General features: G+C 49.4%; 1 protein-coding gene across 1 annotated transcript in view; it reads left to right on the top strand.

Moving 5' to 3' along the window:
- SLC6A11 (solute carrier family 6 (neurotransmitter transporter), member 11) overlaps nucleotides 1-16,209 on the top strand; it is a 102,667-nt gene that overhangs the window by 80,477 nt on the left and 5,981 nt on the right. Inside the window, exons 7-11 of the mRNA XM_005870132.2 lie at nucleotides 3,876-3,979; nucleotides 8,822-8,946; nucleotides 10,509-10,621; nucleotides 12,865-13,002; nucleotides 15,769-15,871. Coding sequence (XP_005870194.1) covers nucleotides 3,876-3,979; nucleotides 8,822-8,946; nucleotides 10,509-10,621; nucleotides 12,865-13,002; nucleotides 15,769-15,871 — 583 coding nt within the window. The remainder of the gene's footprint in view (nucleotides 1-3,875; nucleotides 3,980-8,821; nucleotides 8,947-10,508; nucleotides 10,622-12,864; nucleotides 13,003-15,768; nucleotides 15,872-16,209) is intronic.

The raw sequence follows: 16,209 nt of genomic DNA, 5'->3' as shown, positions 1-16,209 counted from the left end.
GACTAAGGGTATTATATGAAGGTGTTGACTTAATAGTAACCATCAAAATAATGATAGGCTTTTTCCTACAGAGGTAGGGGGGCAAGAAGGAATAAAATCATTCAAGAACACATTTCCCTCTCACATGAACCTCTAGACCCAACATGACCCCTCTCATTGCTTCTCCAGTCTTTGAAGGTGTGCCTCCTCCAGAAAGCCTTCTCTGATTGCCCTAGAATAGTGGTCGGCAAACTCATTAGTCAACAGAGTTTCAGTATATCAATTGAAATTCAACAGTACAACGATTGAAATTTCTTTTGAGAGCCAAATTTTTTAAACTTAAACTATATAGGTAGGTACATTGTTATTAACTTAATTAGGGTACTCCTAAGCTGGCCTTTGCAAAGAAAAATCAACCAAAAAAATGAGTTCGAGTGTCACCTCTGACACGCGTGTCATAGGTTCGCCATCAATGCCCTAGAACATGCTAATCTTTCCACTCATCTATCCCTCCTAGGCACTGGGTACCTTGTCCTCTGAATGTTTTATCTTATCTCACCTGAAGACAGAGATGGAGTGCTATATATAATGGTACGGTACCTTTTTAAGAGTGGGGCACAGCACTCAAGGGGCCAAAGAGCCACATGTGGCTCGGGAGCAGCGGTTTGCCGACCACTGCCCTAGAACATGCTAATCTTCCCATTCATCTATCCCTCCTAGGCACTGGGTACCTCGTCCTCTGAGTGTTTTATCTTATCTCACCTGCAGACAGAGATGGAGTGCTATATATAATGTTAAGGTACCTTTTTAAGAGTGGGGCACAAGATTCTGCACACAGAAAGCACTTAATAAATGGTGGTTCATCAGCAATTCAGGATTGGTTGAAAGATTTGGGCTTACAGCCTCTGGGCTTTTCTAAGAGCTTAATGTTGCTATTTGTCAGAATTATTTCAATTTGAAGTGACAGCCATCCCATTCAAATTGACTTAAGAAAAATTGGCTCTGAGGTTGAAATGTTCTAGGGTAGGTCTTATTTCAGGTATGGCAGGACCCAGTGACTCAAATCATATCACCCACATCAGTTTTTCTTTGCTCTAGACTCTGCTTTCCTCCGTGTTGGCTTCCTTTTCCATCAGGCTCTTCTCTTCTGGTCAAGCATGTATCCTATTCGCGTGGTTTCACTAAAAGTCCTGGATGGAGTTTCATTCATTGGCTTGATTTGTGTCATGTGCTCATCCCTGACCCAATCATTGTGGCCAAGACAAATGCTTTGATTGGCCAGGCATGGGTCATGTGACTATCCCGGAAGCGATCTCTGAGACGGGGAGAGGTGGTTTCCCAAAGGAAAATTGGGGTGCTGTTACCTGGAAAGGGGAGCTGGCTGCTGTGTGGGCAAAAACAACAGACATCTGTGTTAGTGTTGACATGCTCAGTGAGCAAACTACAAGAAAAATCCCTGCAAGTGAAAAATCATGTTTGGGGGCTCATCTTTGAGACATGTGAATGGAAAGTTCTCTTTGGTGTTTTCAAACTCAGAGAGTTTATTTACCATGTTGGCAGGGGGTAGGGGGACCACTGGCCATGGGGCCCAGTTTCAATGGAGAAACCAGCTTTCCCAAATGGCTGGGGGCTTCTCTCACTGGCCTGGGAGGAGGCATTAAAAACAAGCATGAGAATTGGTGCACTGAGCATCCCTGTAGGCATCTCCTGTGAGCTGTTTCCTGAGTCAGCAGCTGTATGGTGTTTTGCTTTTCCATGTGTTTTATTGGCCTTTGAAATTTGAAGAAAGCACCAGTGCCCCCTGGACCTTGGAATTCTCCCTTTTCCAGGCAAATTACATTGTATTTTCTCTCTCTTAGGATTTGATACTCAACACAGGTAATTTGGGTAAAGGGAATCCACTAAGGGAGCAAATGGGGAAACAACAGTAGGACTTTAAAACATATCAATTTCTCTTCTAAATCTTAAACACTTTCCCTGCCCTGGACCCTTCCTATCAACATTTAAGCATCCTTAAGTTTCCACCATTTAAAATAAGTCCTCTCTAAATTTTACTAACCTTTTCACTACTACCTCATCTCCCATCTCCCCTTTAAGGCAAAATTTCTTGAGTCTGCAGGCTGATGCTCTATCCACTGAGCCAAACCGGTTAGGGCTTAAGGCAAAATTTCTTAAGAAAGTTATTTTACATTCCCACCTTCATTTCTTCCTCATATTTCAGCCCACTCTGATCTGCTGGCATTCCCCCACCCCTCCAATACACACACTTCATGAAAGAGCTCTCCCTAAGTTCCTCCTTTAGCTCTAAGACACTAAACCCAACGACCATATGTTAGAGGGGGAAAGTATTCATTTCATAGGTTGAGTGGCAATGTTATGACCTTCAGTTTCAATAGCTACTTGTTGAATTATTTAATGAAATTAAGCAAATCCAGGGAAGAGTGTCCTGTACTATGTAATCAACTCCCTAAGAAAGAGGAAATAGAAGCATTTTACCTGGAAAAGGGAGAGGTTTTGGGTCCAGGAGGCACAGGCATTTTCTTCAGATCGTGAAAGTGTTGCCACATGGAAGAGATAGATGTGAACTGGGTGGCTCCCGGACTAGGAACACAGAAAGAGAGATTTGCTCTCATTTTAAGAAATGTTCTAATGGTTAAAATGCTCTAAAGAAGAAAGGGGCTGCATCAGAAGAGAGAGCTCCCTGTCACTGGCAGTAATCAAGTAGAAACTGTCCTGTCAGAAGTGCTCAGAAGAGAGTTTTGTGTTGAGTGAAAGGTCGCACCTGAAGACTTCTGAAATTGTGGGATTGGTTAAGCATGCTTCTCTAAGATGGGTCTCCATGAACTTGTGTCTTCCACTCCCAGCTGTGTGGTCTTGAGCAAGTTACTCAACCTCTCTGTTTTAGAGTTTCCTCAGCTGTAAAAAGGGGCTAATAAAAGCACCTCTGTGTAGGGTTGCTGTGAATATTCAAGTGCAGTAACGCATACAGGACTCAGCACTGGTGCCTGGCACGTTGTGTTTAATAAACATTTGCTTGTGTTTGTATTTAGTGCAATGACCTGTTCTCTAGATGGCACTTGATTCTAAAGCATCCGTCTCATCAGCTGCATTATGGGTTTTAGTTGTGGGTTTTCCTTGCTAACTTCTAGGAGCTCAAAAAGAGCCCAAGAGAAAGTGTTAGAGATGCCACTGTAATTCCTGTTGTGCATGTCATGCTATCCACAGCAGTTTTTGTCAGAGGGGAACTTAAAGAATAAGAAAGTAGTTTCTATATATACCACATAAGAAGCCTAAAATGCATGTATTTGAAAGGTGATAAAGATTTGGTGGGCCCTCCCCTTCTCTTGCTGTCCCTTTGCCACTTCTTATGCTCATAGGGTTTCCTATTGGCATAGCTGGCCAATAGGAAACCCTGAACAGAATCCTCTAACAGTCTTCTCATGGTAGTCTTAATCACAAAGGAGAAAAATCACTCACCTTGGTTTAAGCAAGCCAATGAGTATGCTCCAGTCTCAGGAGCGACACTCCATATCGCATGAATCCTCTCAACACGCCTGAAGGGGAAGTTCACTCCTTACTTTGCCGATGAGAAGACTAAACCTCAGAAAGGTTAAGTAACTTTTCCATGGTTTCACAGTTGGGATCTAAACATCCAAGTTCTTAATATTGAGTGAACTATTACCCATAACCTCTGAAAACTTCTGGGATTAATTAAGGAAATTTATATTTAATCAAGTGGTCCCCAAGAATAGAACTTCTAAAAAACATGTTCCTAAGAAGGTTAGGAAGTTTGGGTATCCCTTTGTCTAGTCTCATTGGAGGGTGGGTGTGGATGGGGGATTTCAGAGAACAGAGCCGACTTCTCTCTGTGCCAACTTCTTTGTGCCTTTCTGCAGGTCTGGGTGGATGCTGGAACGCAGATCTTTTTCTCCTATGCCATCTGCCTGGGTTGTCTGACTGCTCTGGGAAGTTATAACAATTACAACAACAACTGCTACAGGTAAGCATTTCCCCGGGCCCTGTCGGCTTTCACCAAACCCTGAGAGCTCTCCGCTCGGCCTAGCTAGCTCAAGTTTGCAGAGCCCACCTTGCAGAGCCAGACAGATGGGCTATTTTTCAGCCACTCCCTGCACCAGGATCAAAGAGTAGGCCATGGAGGAGCTGGAAGAATAACAAATATGATCAGAGTGCATTCCAGGATGCAAAGGAATCCACTCTGGAATCTTACCCAGGCCTCCATCTCACCCTTTTCCCAGGGTAGATAAGTGACTTGCCCGAGGTCACATAGCTAGTAAGTGGCAAAGGTGGATTTTGAACCCAGGTCTTCTGACACCAAGGGCCTTGTATTTCTGCCTTTTGTTCATAAACCTGCTCCTGCCCCTTCTCATTTGACAGTAGGGAACTGCCAGGGCCCTCCCAGGCCTTCTGCAGCTGCCCACATCCAGCACGAGGAGGGGACACATGGGGAGGTGAGCGAGGCTGTCTGACCTTGGCTGTCTGGCCTCCCAGGCCAGCAGTCTGAGTTCTGCCACAAGGCTGAGACTTACAGAGGGACAGGGACTTGCCAAGGTCACCCAGCAGTGCATGGTGGAGCAGACATTTGCATCCTGGTCTCTAAGTCTAGGCCCATGGTCTGTTGGCTGAGGTCTCTGTACCCCTGAATTTGGTCCATGGTCACAGTAGGTGAATATTCTGGGATGGCTGGATAGCACATCTCTTCCTTAGAGTCCAAGAGCTCCTTATTCCAGCATAAACTCATGGAATAACGGCAATGAAGCCACCTCTGATCACAGGCTAGTTGAGAAAGGAAGGATTTTTCAGCAAATGATTCTGAGACAGCGGAAGTATTGGAGGGGATAATCAAGATAGGTACTCATACTTTGTCTCGTATATGCATCATAATAAGTTTCAGATTGATTAAAGAGTTAAATATTTTTTAAGAGGAAACCATTCTAAAACTAGGAATAAAATTCCGGTGTGTGATTTCCCCCCACACATACCAAGCAATTCTCAGACACCAGCTGGGTGTCCTTCAATTCAACTCTATTCTGACACTGTAGACAGTATCAGAGATAGCACCAGAGATAACATCAAGTTCCACAAGTTAAGGACTGAGTCCTACAGACTGTCCCTCCCCCTTGCAGACCGCACTTGCAAGTCGAGGTTGTCATCTGTGCTCCTGACTGACTGGCTATAGATTGGAGGTTCCAATGACCCCCTATTTGAGTTCAATTAATTTGCTAGAATGGCTCACAGAATTCAGGGAAACATTGTACTCACTAGATTACTGGTTTCTTATAAAAGGATGTATACTCAGGAACAGCCAGATGGAAGAGATGCATAGGGCAGGGGAGGTTGGGGAGGGGATGGAGCTGCCATGCCCTCTCTGAGTGCCTCTCCCCAAATCTCCGCCTGTTCACCAATCTGGAAGCCCTCTAAATCCCACCCTTTTGGTGTTGTGTGCATGTGTGTGTGAGGCTTCATTACATAGGCATGATTGATTAAACCATTGGCCATTGGTGATAGAACTGAATGTCTAGCCTCTCCCCCCCACTTGTGGTCAGGGGGTGGCATCCTCTCGGAAAGCTGGCTTCATGATACTTTATTAACCCATTTGTTCAGTCGGCTGTCTGCATTACGTGTCTATCAAGTGTGAGATACCAGAGTTGGTACCTTGGGAGATACAGGCAGCAGTGGCATAGCCCAAGTCTATAGTTTGTAACTTGGGGAATCTGAGGAAGTGAAAGGCCCAACATGCAGAAAAGAAAAGCTGTTGTGGAATCCAGTACACAATTAGGCAGCAAGTTGTGTTGTTCCTGTGGGCCTTTGGGTAGACAGGTAATTCGGTATGGCTGGACAGAGGTCAGGCCAGGTTGTCCATAAGATCCTTTCTACCTCCACGGTGTTCTCGGGGAGGGGGGTCTGAGGGATGGTGAGAGGTAAAGCACTCAGTGAGCCACAGCACGAAGTGGTAACCAGGACAGGAGGGGAAAGGCCGTGGGACAGGGAGAGCAGCACAGCAACCTCAAGTCCAGGTTGAGTGTGACCCCCTTGGGATACTGGAGAGGGATGCTGTCTGCATACACTTATCAGCACTTCAGCGGCCAGTGTTCAGCGCTGGCCGTCTGTGCGGGGCACTGAGGAAATCACTTGGTCACTGCCAGTCACTTCCAACCAGGCTGTCAGCTCATGAGGACGTGGACTGCCTCTTCTCTTGTGCCATCATCCCTCAAGCATAGCAGAGTGCTGGCTGGCATGTAAGGAAGCGTGGAAGGGCCACAGCATTATGCAGATGAGGAAACTGAGGCCTGAGGGTACGCCACTTGTGTTCCCATTGCCAGTGATGGAATGTGGCTTTGAACCTGGTCTTTCTATTCCTCATTACCAGACATAACCAGTTCTTTCCCAGCTACAGCAGTTGGCGCAGAATCGGCCAAGGCTGCCTGGTTGTCAGGCTGTATCTAGAGGCAGGGGCAACTTTCTTCCCCACTGAGCACGTGGGTGAATATGCTGGTCCCTCATCATCCCTTTTGCTTCCTCGTCCAACAGGCAGGGTTCTCTTCCTCCCATCAGCCGAGGAAATTCAGTCCCCTAAGTGACATTGCCAAATAGGAAGGCTTGTTTTATTTCCTTTTCCAAATTGTTTGCTAGCAGGTCTTCCCAACTCAGAGGGAGTAAATTAGTACCCTCTCTTCTGACAGCATAATAGCTTCTGGAGGTCTTCAAAGCTGGCTCAGCTGCTGCCAATTTCACAGCACTTGTTACATAAGCTTTTCACCTAAAAGGTTCCCTGTGGGGGAGGAATTAGAGGGATGGAGACAGAGCAAACCAGGTGGGGAAAGTTCTCCCTTCATGCAGCTAAGCTTCTGAGGGTGGGGGCTGCAGGGCACAGGACTGGAAGGGACCTCAGGTCATCTCAGAGCCTCCCTGTGGTGTAAGGAAACCACTCATGAGGCCTCTGGGGCAAGATGGGGACTTTGTGATAAGGAACAATTGTTTCTCAGCAACCATATGATGCCCAGAGACAATTACCCACAAGTAAGGGTTTGGAAGTCTAAATTCTTAGGGAGAATCTTTTTTGTGTAACTGGTAGAAAAAGCCTGGGCTTTGGTGTCTGAGATAAATGGATGCACATCTCAACTTCACCACCTGATGACTATGAAACCTCCTCCCTGAGCCTCTGGATTCTGTGATATGGTGTTCAAAAAACCCTAGCACAGGACTGGACACAGTGCAAATCCAAATGATACAGAATTCCAGAGGATATGGAAAAAACATTTTCCTCGCCAGTACCACCTTGTTTCCCACTGTTGGATAAGTCAGGGTCAAGAAACAGGCATGAGGAGCAGATTTATTCCAATCCTAGGAGTAACTCTGCCTGACCCTGGGGTGAGCTGAATTTCCTTTTGAGAGGTGGTACATCAGGCTTGCAGATAAAGTCCCCATGTCTACCAGTCCATCCTACGTCCACACTGCCAGGAGAGTTCTTTAAAGGAACCTGTAGTAGTCACTCGCTGCCACAATAATGCTGTGTAATAAACAGCCCCCAAACTCAGTGGCTTACCACAACAAGCATTTGTTATTATTGCACCTAAGTTTGCTGGTCAGCGGGGGAAGCTCTCCTTAGGGCTGTGGTTTGAATGGGTTTGGCTCCAGGGTCCAGGCCAGGCTCAAGTCTGGTTTACATGGGTACGTTCTGGGTTCAGGCTGCAGGGACAGCAGTTCTCCTGTGGAAGTTCTTCTCGTGGAAAATCACAGAAGGGATAAAGGGCAAATCAAATCACACCAGTACTAGTATATCTGTGGCCCCCATTTGTGTTATATTTGCTAATATCCATTAGCCAAAGCAAGTCACATGTCAGATAGTCTCCAGCTCAAGGAAGAAGGTAGGGGTCAGCTACTTGCTGGAAAATGATTTAATCTGTCACAAGACCCAAGAGTCAATAGATTGAATCTACCCAAGCACCTTGTCTTATAGCTGTTGAGATCAGAACCAGAGAAAATATATTGCAGAGAGAATTGGAACCCTGAGTTCGTCTAGTGCTCTCTCCACTATGCCCTTGATTCTCAGAGCCATTACAAGACAACAGGGTGTTACAGTCACCGACATTTATGTACCCTTTGGTTGTATTACAAAAAGTATAGTGTCAGGAGAAGAGGAGGTGAGAGTTTGATTCTGTTCTTAATCTGGTGCTCATTGTGACATTGGAAGGGGGGACGGTCACTGCTCCGATAAATCTATGAGGGGCCTACCTGGAAGGGCTGCTTTCTAGCAACAGCAGAGCAGGGACTGAGCAGTGAGGTCTGTGGCTGCTGCTCTGGTAGAAAGCTTGGCCAGAGGGATGTCTTCGCCTGAGGCTGTGGAGAGCTTGCAGTATGCAGCCCGTGGGTGCTCCCTGGCTGAGAAGCAGCCATTTCTCAGAGGTTTCTCTGGCCTCCTTTTTTGAGCTCCTAGAAAATCAATCCTCTCCTGCTTTCCATGGTTTTCTCTCCTGCCGGGGAATTGGGGTGGAGGGGGAGTGCAAGGAGGGCAGTGGTCTGTTTCCAAGTGTTTTCTTACTAGTTGTGCATTTTCCCATTTGTCATTTCTCTGCTGCCTCCCTTCCCACTCCCGCTCCATGTTCTGGTCTGTGACCTACTTATCATCTAGAAGTGCAGCAGAAGCTGTGTGACCATGCGCCAGCCACCTAACCCCTCTGAGCCACCAGGGCTTCATCAGGCAAATGGTTCTATCTGTGCCCTCACTGCCCTGCCCACACACAAGACAGCATGGTGCTCAGACAGAATGTTCCAGCCTGTGCCACCCCCTCTGACCTGAGCCCCTCTCACTGCTTCCCCACAGGGACTGCATCATGCTCTGTTGTCTGAACAGTGGAACCAGCTTCGTGGCCGGCTTTGCCATCTTCTCGGTCCTGGGCTTCATGGCATATGAGCAGGGGGTACCTATTGCCGAGGTGGCAGAGTCAGGTAAGTGCCAAAGGTTGGTGAGGGGTTGGGTGATGGTTACACTGAAAATATTATCTTTCTCCTCAGCACATTCTCCTGGGTCAGGTCTCAGGAGGTGATCCACCATCTGTCCTCTAACAGGATCCTGGGAATTACCTGAGAGAGAAACGTTGACACCTCCTCACTGCAGAATCCAAGCATCTCTCCCTCTTTCTTCCTCTCTCTCTAAAATTAATAAAAACATTAAAAAATAACAATCTCTGGTGGGACATTTGTCGGGAGCAGCACAGGGCGCCTGCCCTCTCTGGCCTTCGTCTACTTAATGCCAGTCATGCCCGCATTCATTGTGGCAACCCCATTCATTGTGTAGATTCTGCCTCCTCAACGCTGCTCCTCTTCATCCACTTTTCCCCAACTCCACTGTCCCCCCCAGCCCAGACCACCATCACCACTCACCTGGATGACTGCAGGCACCTTTCACTGGCCTTCTTGCCTCCACTGTGACCCTTCTGTTCCACACGCTAACCTGCAGAGTAGTTTTTTCCACAGCATCAGTCTGATCCTGTCCTTCTCTAATATAAAGCCTTTGTTGGCTCCTCAAAGAGCTCAACTCTTAGCATGGCTCCACGCTCCTGCATGGCCCCACGCTCCTGTGGCCTCCCCACCCTCCCCACCTGCTTCGTTCCCCCCATGCTCACTCTGCCCCACCTCAGTAGCTTGCTTTCACTTCTGTGGCATAGCTCACTTCCTCCTACCCCAGAGCCTTTGCACATGCTGTTCCTACTGCTCAAAGAGCCTCTCTCTCCCTTTCCTTTTCTAGATGCAGATTCATCATGAGTGTGACATTCTTAAGTATAGATTGCTGTGTGTTTGTATCACACTATAGGCAGGCTTATTGCTACTGAGGTGTGCAAAATGGTGAATAATTCTTCCCTTGATTTGCATGATGTTTGAATTATGGAAAAATTCAATATATATTAAAAAGTACAAAAATTGTACTTACACGACAGAGTTAGATTCTCATCTCAGATAAGTCTAAAATGGTTTTTCACCTACAAGAATGTCCGGTGGGCCCTGACAGGTGTGGCTCAGTTGGTTGAGCGTCGTCCTGGGGTGGTTGTTTCTCATACGCTACCTCACCAAGTCCTTACAGCACCTCTGTGAGGTGCTCTCTCGGGTCCTCCACTGATGGCCAGGCAGAATGTGCCTCACCACAGACTGACCAAGTCAGAATATCTAGGTTGGGCCTGAGAACCTGCATTTTAATAAGAATGCTTCTCGCCCTGATGATAATAGTAGAGACAGGTCTGTTCAGAGGAAGGTCTGTGTGTTAGGCCATCCTGGGTTTGAATCCTGACCCTTGCAGACCCTGGCTTACCTCTCTATGCCTCTGCTAGCTCATCTGCAAAATGGGCATCATAATAGTACCAACCACATGGGGTGGTTGGGAGATTTAAGTGAGTTGAGTGAGAGTTAGACACAGCACCTGGCACAAAGGAAGCATCAATACGCGATGGATTAGAATCACAGTGAACGAGGGACTGAACTCCACCCAGCGCCTTCTCTCTCTGCTTCCTCTCCAGGCCCTGGCCTGGCCTTTATCGCTTACCCCAAGGCTGTCACCATGATGCCTCTGTCCCCACTGTGGGCCACCTTGTTCTTCATGATGCTCATCTTCCTGGGCCTGGACAGCCAGGTAAGGTGCTAGAGGAAGGGGGCAGCCCAGGCCGGGAGGGCAGGGAGGCTCTTGGGCCTAGTCACCACCTCCTGGTCCTGGTCATCAGGGCCCTGCCTTCTGTCCCCACCCTGCTTTCCTGCCAGCACACCCTCCATCCCCCAGGTGGCCTCCACAATCACCCGCAAACATAGCTACTCGGGTCCCTCCAAGTCTTCCCAAACACTCTTTTCCTTACCTGGAATTCCCAACTCCCAGTTCAAGTTTTTAAAACACTGTTAAATACTTCCATTCTGGCAAATACTTGTGCCCAATGGCACCACCTGGCAAAGCAGAAGAAATGCTCAGGAAATAGGCAGTGATTAGAGATATCTTAGCCCGACTAGCATGTGTCCCTGTCTCAACCAAATCACGGAGGACACAGGGACATAGGAAAGCATCTCGTCTCCTCCTCCATCTCTGTATTGAGGCCACCATGACATCCCCCAGGCAGCCCCCTGGTCCTCAGTGCCACCACCAGCTCCCCATCCCCCACATCTCACCTGCCTGCCTCTGTTGTCAGTTCCTATAGGGCTGTCTCAACCCTCCCTCCACTTGGCAGTCTTCCTTCCTCAGTGAAGGGTGTATAGTTAGGACTAGCAGTTTGTCATGTATCTCACACAGATGCATGCACTTACATCCTCTCACACTGTAACCCTCCCCCAGCCTGTCCTCCCAATCCTCTCCTGGTTTTTCAGCCAGAATCCTGTAGCATCAGTGGCTCTTCAGTCCCAGAAATCGACCTTTGCCCCACTGCTCCATCGCAGCTGGTTCCCCTAAGAGCCCCAGAGAATGTCCTCCAGCCAACGCCTGGCTCTTCTATCAGACTGAGGTCTATTGCAAGGTGCTGCCCATCACCATGACCTTGTGCGAGTCACTTTGCACCAAGCCCCATGGCTGGTGTGTCTGTCAATCCATCCAAGTCTAATTTCTTTCCCTGGATGGTTTCTCAGAAACTAAGCCAGGCCGAGCTGCTGAAGCACCGGGTGTTTCTGCTGATAATCTTCCCTCCATTGTCGTTCCTAATCTTCCCCTCATTGTTGTGGTAGAGGCCTCAGAAGGGGTCTCAGCTTGTGTGAGTCAGTGACAGGCTTGCCTGGGTGCAGGGAAGTGGGGTGGGGTCTTGGCTCTGTGAGTCCCTGGGCTGAGCTGGGCCAGCAACTGGGCTGAGATGCTGTGTTTGCCAGGGGGTGAGGGGGTTTGGCATGGAGGGCAGATGGCCACTCTGCTCACCCCCACATGCTGTACTTGCTTTGTGCCTGGGCTCTGTCCTCAGCTCTTTGTCACAATAACCACACAGGCTGGGGGCTCCTTTTGTTATTCTCATCTGCAGATGAAGAAACTGAGTTCAGAGATGCCAAGTAGCTTACAGGGACATGCACCCAGGTCTGTGTGCCTGTTAGTGAACCTGCTCTGATATCTCTCTGGGTTCAGTCCTGGATGAACCTTGCTATAGAGCCTCGGCTTTGGGGTCTGGGCTGGGTTTGAGTCCCTGCCCCACACCCCTTGCCCACTGTATAACGCTAGGCTAATCACTTCCCCTCTCTGTGCTATAGTCCCTTTGCACAGTGAGGATGCAGGTGCCTTTCCTGGGGAAGTAAAATGAATCATAAAGGATTTGGGACCAAGAAATGGTTCTGCTCACTCCCCCTCCCTCCCCACCCCAGACTCACGCCATGGCAACACAGGGACTGGGGGCTGCTTTAGCTCTGATTGCCTCCACCCAGAAGCAAAGGATGGGGGACTATCACACGCCTGGAGAATGAGCAAGTCAAGTGCTGCCTGCCCGCAGAGACTGACCAGAGCCTGCCGCCCACAGAGCACTCAGCTCTCAGAACTCCTGTCTTCCTCACAAGCAGGGGCTGGATCTCATTTATGTCACTGACCCCAGGACAGGGCCAAGCACATAGGCCTTTGGCAGGCAGCATCGGGGAGAAGGAGTACTAGAGTCAAGAGACCCCAGTTCAGGTCCTGACGCTGCCACTTCCTTGCTGAGTGACCTTGGGTAGGTTACTTCCCCTCTCTGAGCCTCAGGGTCCTGGAGGCCTGTAAGTGCTGGGATTGGTGCTGTTATTTGGGCCCTCCGTCCCTGTGAGTGAGTGTGGGAATGAAGGTAAGCCCCGTGGGGAGGAAGCCCAGGGTTAGGCTTGCTGTGATCGCCACGGCCAGGGCCACTGAAATCCCCCTTTCCTTGGGCTTCACACCATCGTGTCTACCCCATGCAGTTTGTGTGTGTGGAAAGCCTTGTGACCGCCGTCGTGGACATGTACCCGAAGGTCTTCCGGAGGGGCTATCGGCGGGAGCTGCTGATCCTGGCCCTGTCGGTCGTCTCCTATTTTCTGGGCCTCGTGATGTTAACGGAGGTGAGTGTTAATGGAGGACAGGCACCGGGGTGAAGTGCCTGGGCTTTGGGTTGGGCAGGTCTGATGTCATATCCCAGTCTGGAATGGAGTAGCTGTGTGACCCAGCCAGGTCTAGTGCCTTCTCTGTGACTCGGGTCTTTCATCTTCCCAATGGGGTGTTGTGGGAATCGTACGGAAGTTCTCAGTGAGTCTCAGCACAGTGCCTTGCTGTGTAAATGCTCAGCTAAAGGTCACTGCTGTCATGACCAGGGAGGAATAAAGCTCACAGAGGAGAATGCTGGGATTGATGCATGGGCCACCCCAATAGTCAGTTGTAACTTCAACTAGTTACTGTTATTGGGCTGAAGTTCAAAGCAGGCTTTTCTGGAGCTTCGCTGAGGACAGACACACGCGATGATGTTTGGCACGTTCAGGCGCGGTGTTCTAGCTCCAGGCCTCCTGTGCACCCATCTTCTTGTCTCCAGTGGGCCTGTGGGTGAGGAGGGGTTCATCATGACCCTCAAATTAAGACTGCACCATAAAGTCATGTTTCTCTCCCCCTCCTGCAGCCATCCTGCTCATAAATACTTTTCAAGTACCTTGGGAAGGTGACATTAGGTATCTTTCTCCCTCACTAAAAAAAATTTAATTTAAAAAGCAAAAAAAGAGAGAGAGAGAGAGAGAGAGAGCCTGTTGCTTAGCGACAAGAAGAGGTTTATAAGAAACATGGGAAGAAATGAGGAAACGCAGAATCAGTCAAAGTAGCTGCTGTAATACCGAGATCCGCCCATTGAACCTCCTCATCTTCTACTTCTCAGCCAAATGCTGCTGCCTCCTGGAAGCCGCCTCTGCTTTCCTTCCCCACAGCACTCCTTTCCCAGCTCAGCCCAGCCTCCCTCCCACTATTGCCCCCAGCAGACCCTGAGGTCCACAGAGAGACCTTGCTTGGCTCTATCCCCCAGGGCCTACTGGAGTGGGCACTTGCTGCGAGGTGGCTGGTGTGATTACTGCTCCTAGTCATTGTCACATTAACGGGAGTGATCATCAGTGTTTGAGCAAATGAATGGTGTGGCACTTCTTCTTGCCATCTCGCTTCTCCCCAGGCAGAGGAACCGGGGCTGCTGTGAGCAGGGCCTCATTAAGTGCTGATTAATTATGCAGAGTCTTTTGTCACACACAAATTAGGGGTTAACCTGATGAGTTAAAGAGGCTGATGAGGACAAGACTGCAAGAGCAGGCATTGGCATGGGCAGCACTGGCTTGGCGCAGGCAGTGCAAGGTCCTTGTGGCCTCTGGCCCTGGGCACCGCCAGCTCTCGGAGCCTTCATGTCCGCCCTCCACCTGAAGCCTCGGTCTGCCCAAGGGTGTCTGGCAGCCCCCAGGGCCCTGCAGGAAGCCAACACTTGGCTGCCCGAGACCATGACTTCACATGTCGACCTCCTGCCTCCACAGAGGAATATCTGTGCAATCACACAGGGGAAGTTCAAATTGCCAAATGGGCCGTGTCGGCCTCGGCCTTCACAGTAATTGCTGGCAGGAGCTTCTCCCTCATTTATAGACATTTAAAGCTCAGCTCTAGGGAAAAAATAGGCCACAAATGTCTTATGTTCCACCGAGGCAGTATAGTGGGTGGTTAAGGGCATGGCCACCTGGGTTCACTCCTTGGCCCTATGACTGGCTAGCTGGACAATGTTCAGCAAGTGTCCTTACTGCTCTGTGGCTCCGTTTTTCCATGTGCACATTGGGGATGACAATAGTGCCTGCCCTGTCATAGGTCAGCTGAGTGTGCACCTCCTGGGCCTCCCACTGAACTTAATCATCACAGATTTGTATATTACAGAACTGGCCCAGGTCATTCCTATAAAAATTGACTGCTCACCTCACTGTGCCAAGCCTGGGCCAAAACGGGGACACAGTGTAGACAAGCCAGTCAGAGTCCCTCCTCCATGGTCTCTCACTCTGCACAATTCAGTTTGCATTTACAGGGGACCTGCTGTGAGCCAGGCTCTGTAATGAGGGCCATAAAGAGGACTGGTGTGCCTTCGCAGCCAGAGCTCAGCACCAACTGAAAGGGGAATACTTTTTTAAATTCTAAGTTCATAAAAACATGCTGTGGAAGCCCAAAGAAATAATGAGGCTGTCAGGGAGGGCTTCTTGGAGGAGGGCGCATTTGAGCTGAGCTTTGAAGGAACTTACAAGTGAAAGGGAGCAGCATGGTCAAAGGCAGAGCGGTGAGACTGTGCCTCAGTCTGCCCAGGAGGGAGCATGTTGAGGGTGGCTGGTGGTAAGGGGTGGTGAGGCCAAGTGAGGAGGGCGGTCCTGATTGGCAGGCTTAAGGAAGCCAACGGGCAGTATCAAACTGTGGAGTGACATGGTTGCATTTGCATATCAGCAAGGTCCTTGTGAAAGCTGGTGCACAGAAGGATTGGAGAGGTTGAGGCTGGGGAGGAGGCAGGGAGGCTGTTAGCGCCATTAGGGAGAGGTGCTAAGGCTGCCCAACCTCCAGTCTCTGATTTCCTGTGTTGTTTCTAGCATTGGGGAGCAAAGACAAGAAAAATTATTATGATCCAAACAATTCCCAGAGGATGGTGTCTTAGGGGTGCCCAGGGGGAGAGGGTGCAATGTTCTAGGGATTAGGGGGAAGCGTCTGCCCTGGTGGATGTGACTCCTGGCTGATGGTAGGCACAAGGCAGAGCAGAGGGCCCTTCCCAAGGCCAGCTGGCTGATCCTGCTCCCTCATGTGTCTGTCCATTTCTCTGTCCATGTGTCTGTCCTCTCACCCCATAGGGTGGCATGTACATCTTCCAGCTCTTTGACTCCTATGCCGCCAGTGGGATGTGCCTTCTCTTTGTGGCCATCTTTGAGTGTGTCTGCATCGGCTGGGTGTACGGTGAGTCACGGCCAAGCCCGCCCACACTTCAGTGGCATCAGTGCCCAGGACACAGGCGCCCACAGCAGGGGTGGGCTCAGGTTCTCTGTGGCCCATCTCCATCAATGTCAACCTTGTCCTCCTTCCCCTCAGAGACTCCTTGACCCTTCCTACATTCCTGCTTCTATACCCCCACAACACAGAGAGGAGTTTCAGGTTTAGGGACTATGATCTTGGGCCAATTCTTTTGCCCCAAGACTCGGTTTTTCCATCTGCAAAATGGGGTCATCATCATCATTATTTCTCCAAGTAGGAGATAATGTAGGCAAAGCAGGCAGCACATTGCCTGGCCCTCAGTA

This window comes from Myotis brandtii, unplaced genomic scaffold (genome assembly GCF_000412655.1).
Source record: "Myotis brandtii unplaced genomic scaffold, ASM41265v1 scaffold312, whole genome shotgun sequence".
NCBI lineage: Eukaryota > Metazoa > Chordata > Mammalia > Chiroptera > Vespertilionidae > Myotis > Myotis brandtii.
This window is presented reverse-complemented; position numbering and strand designations above follow the sequence as displayed.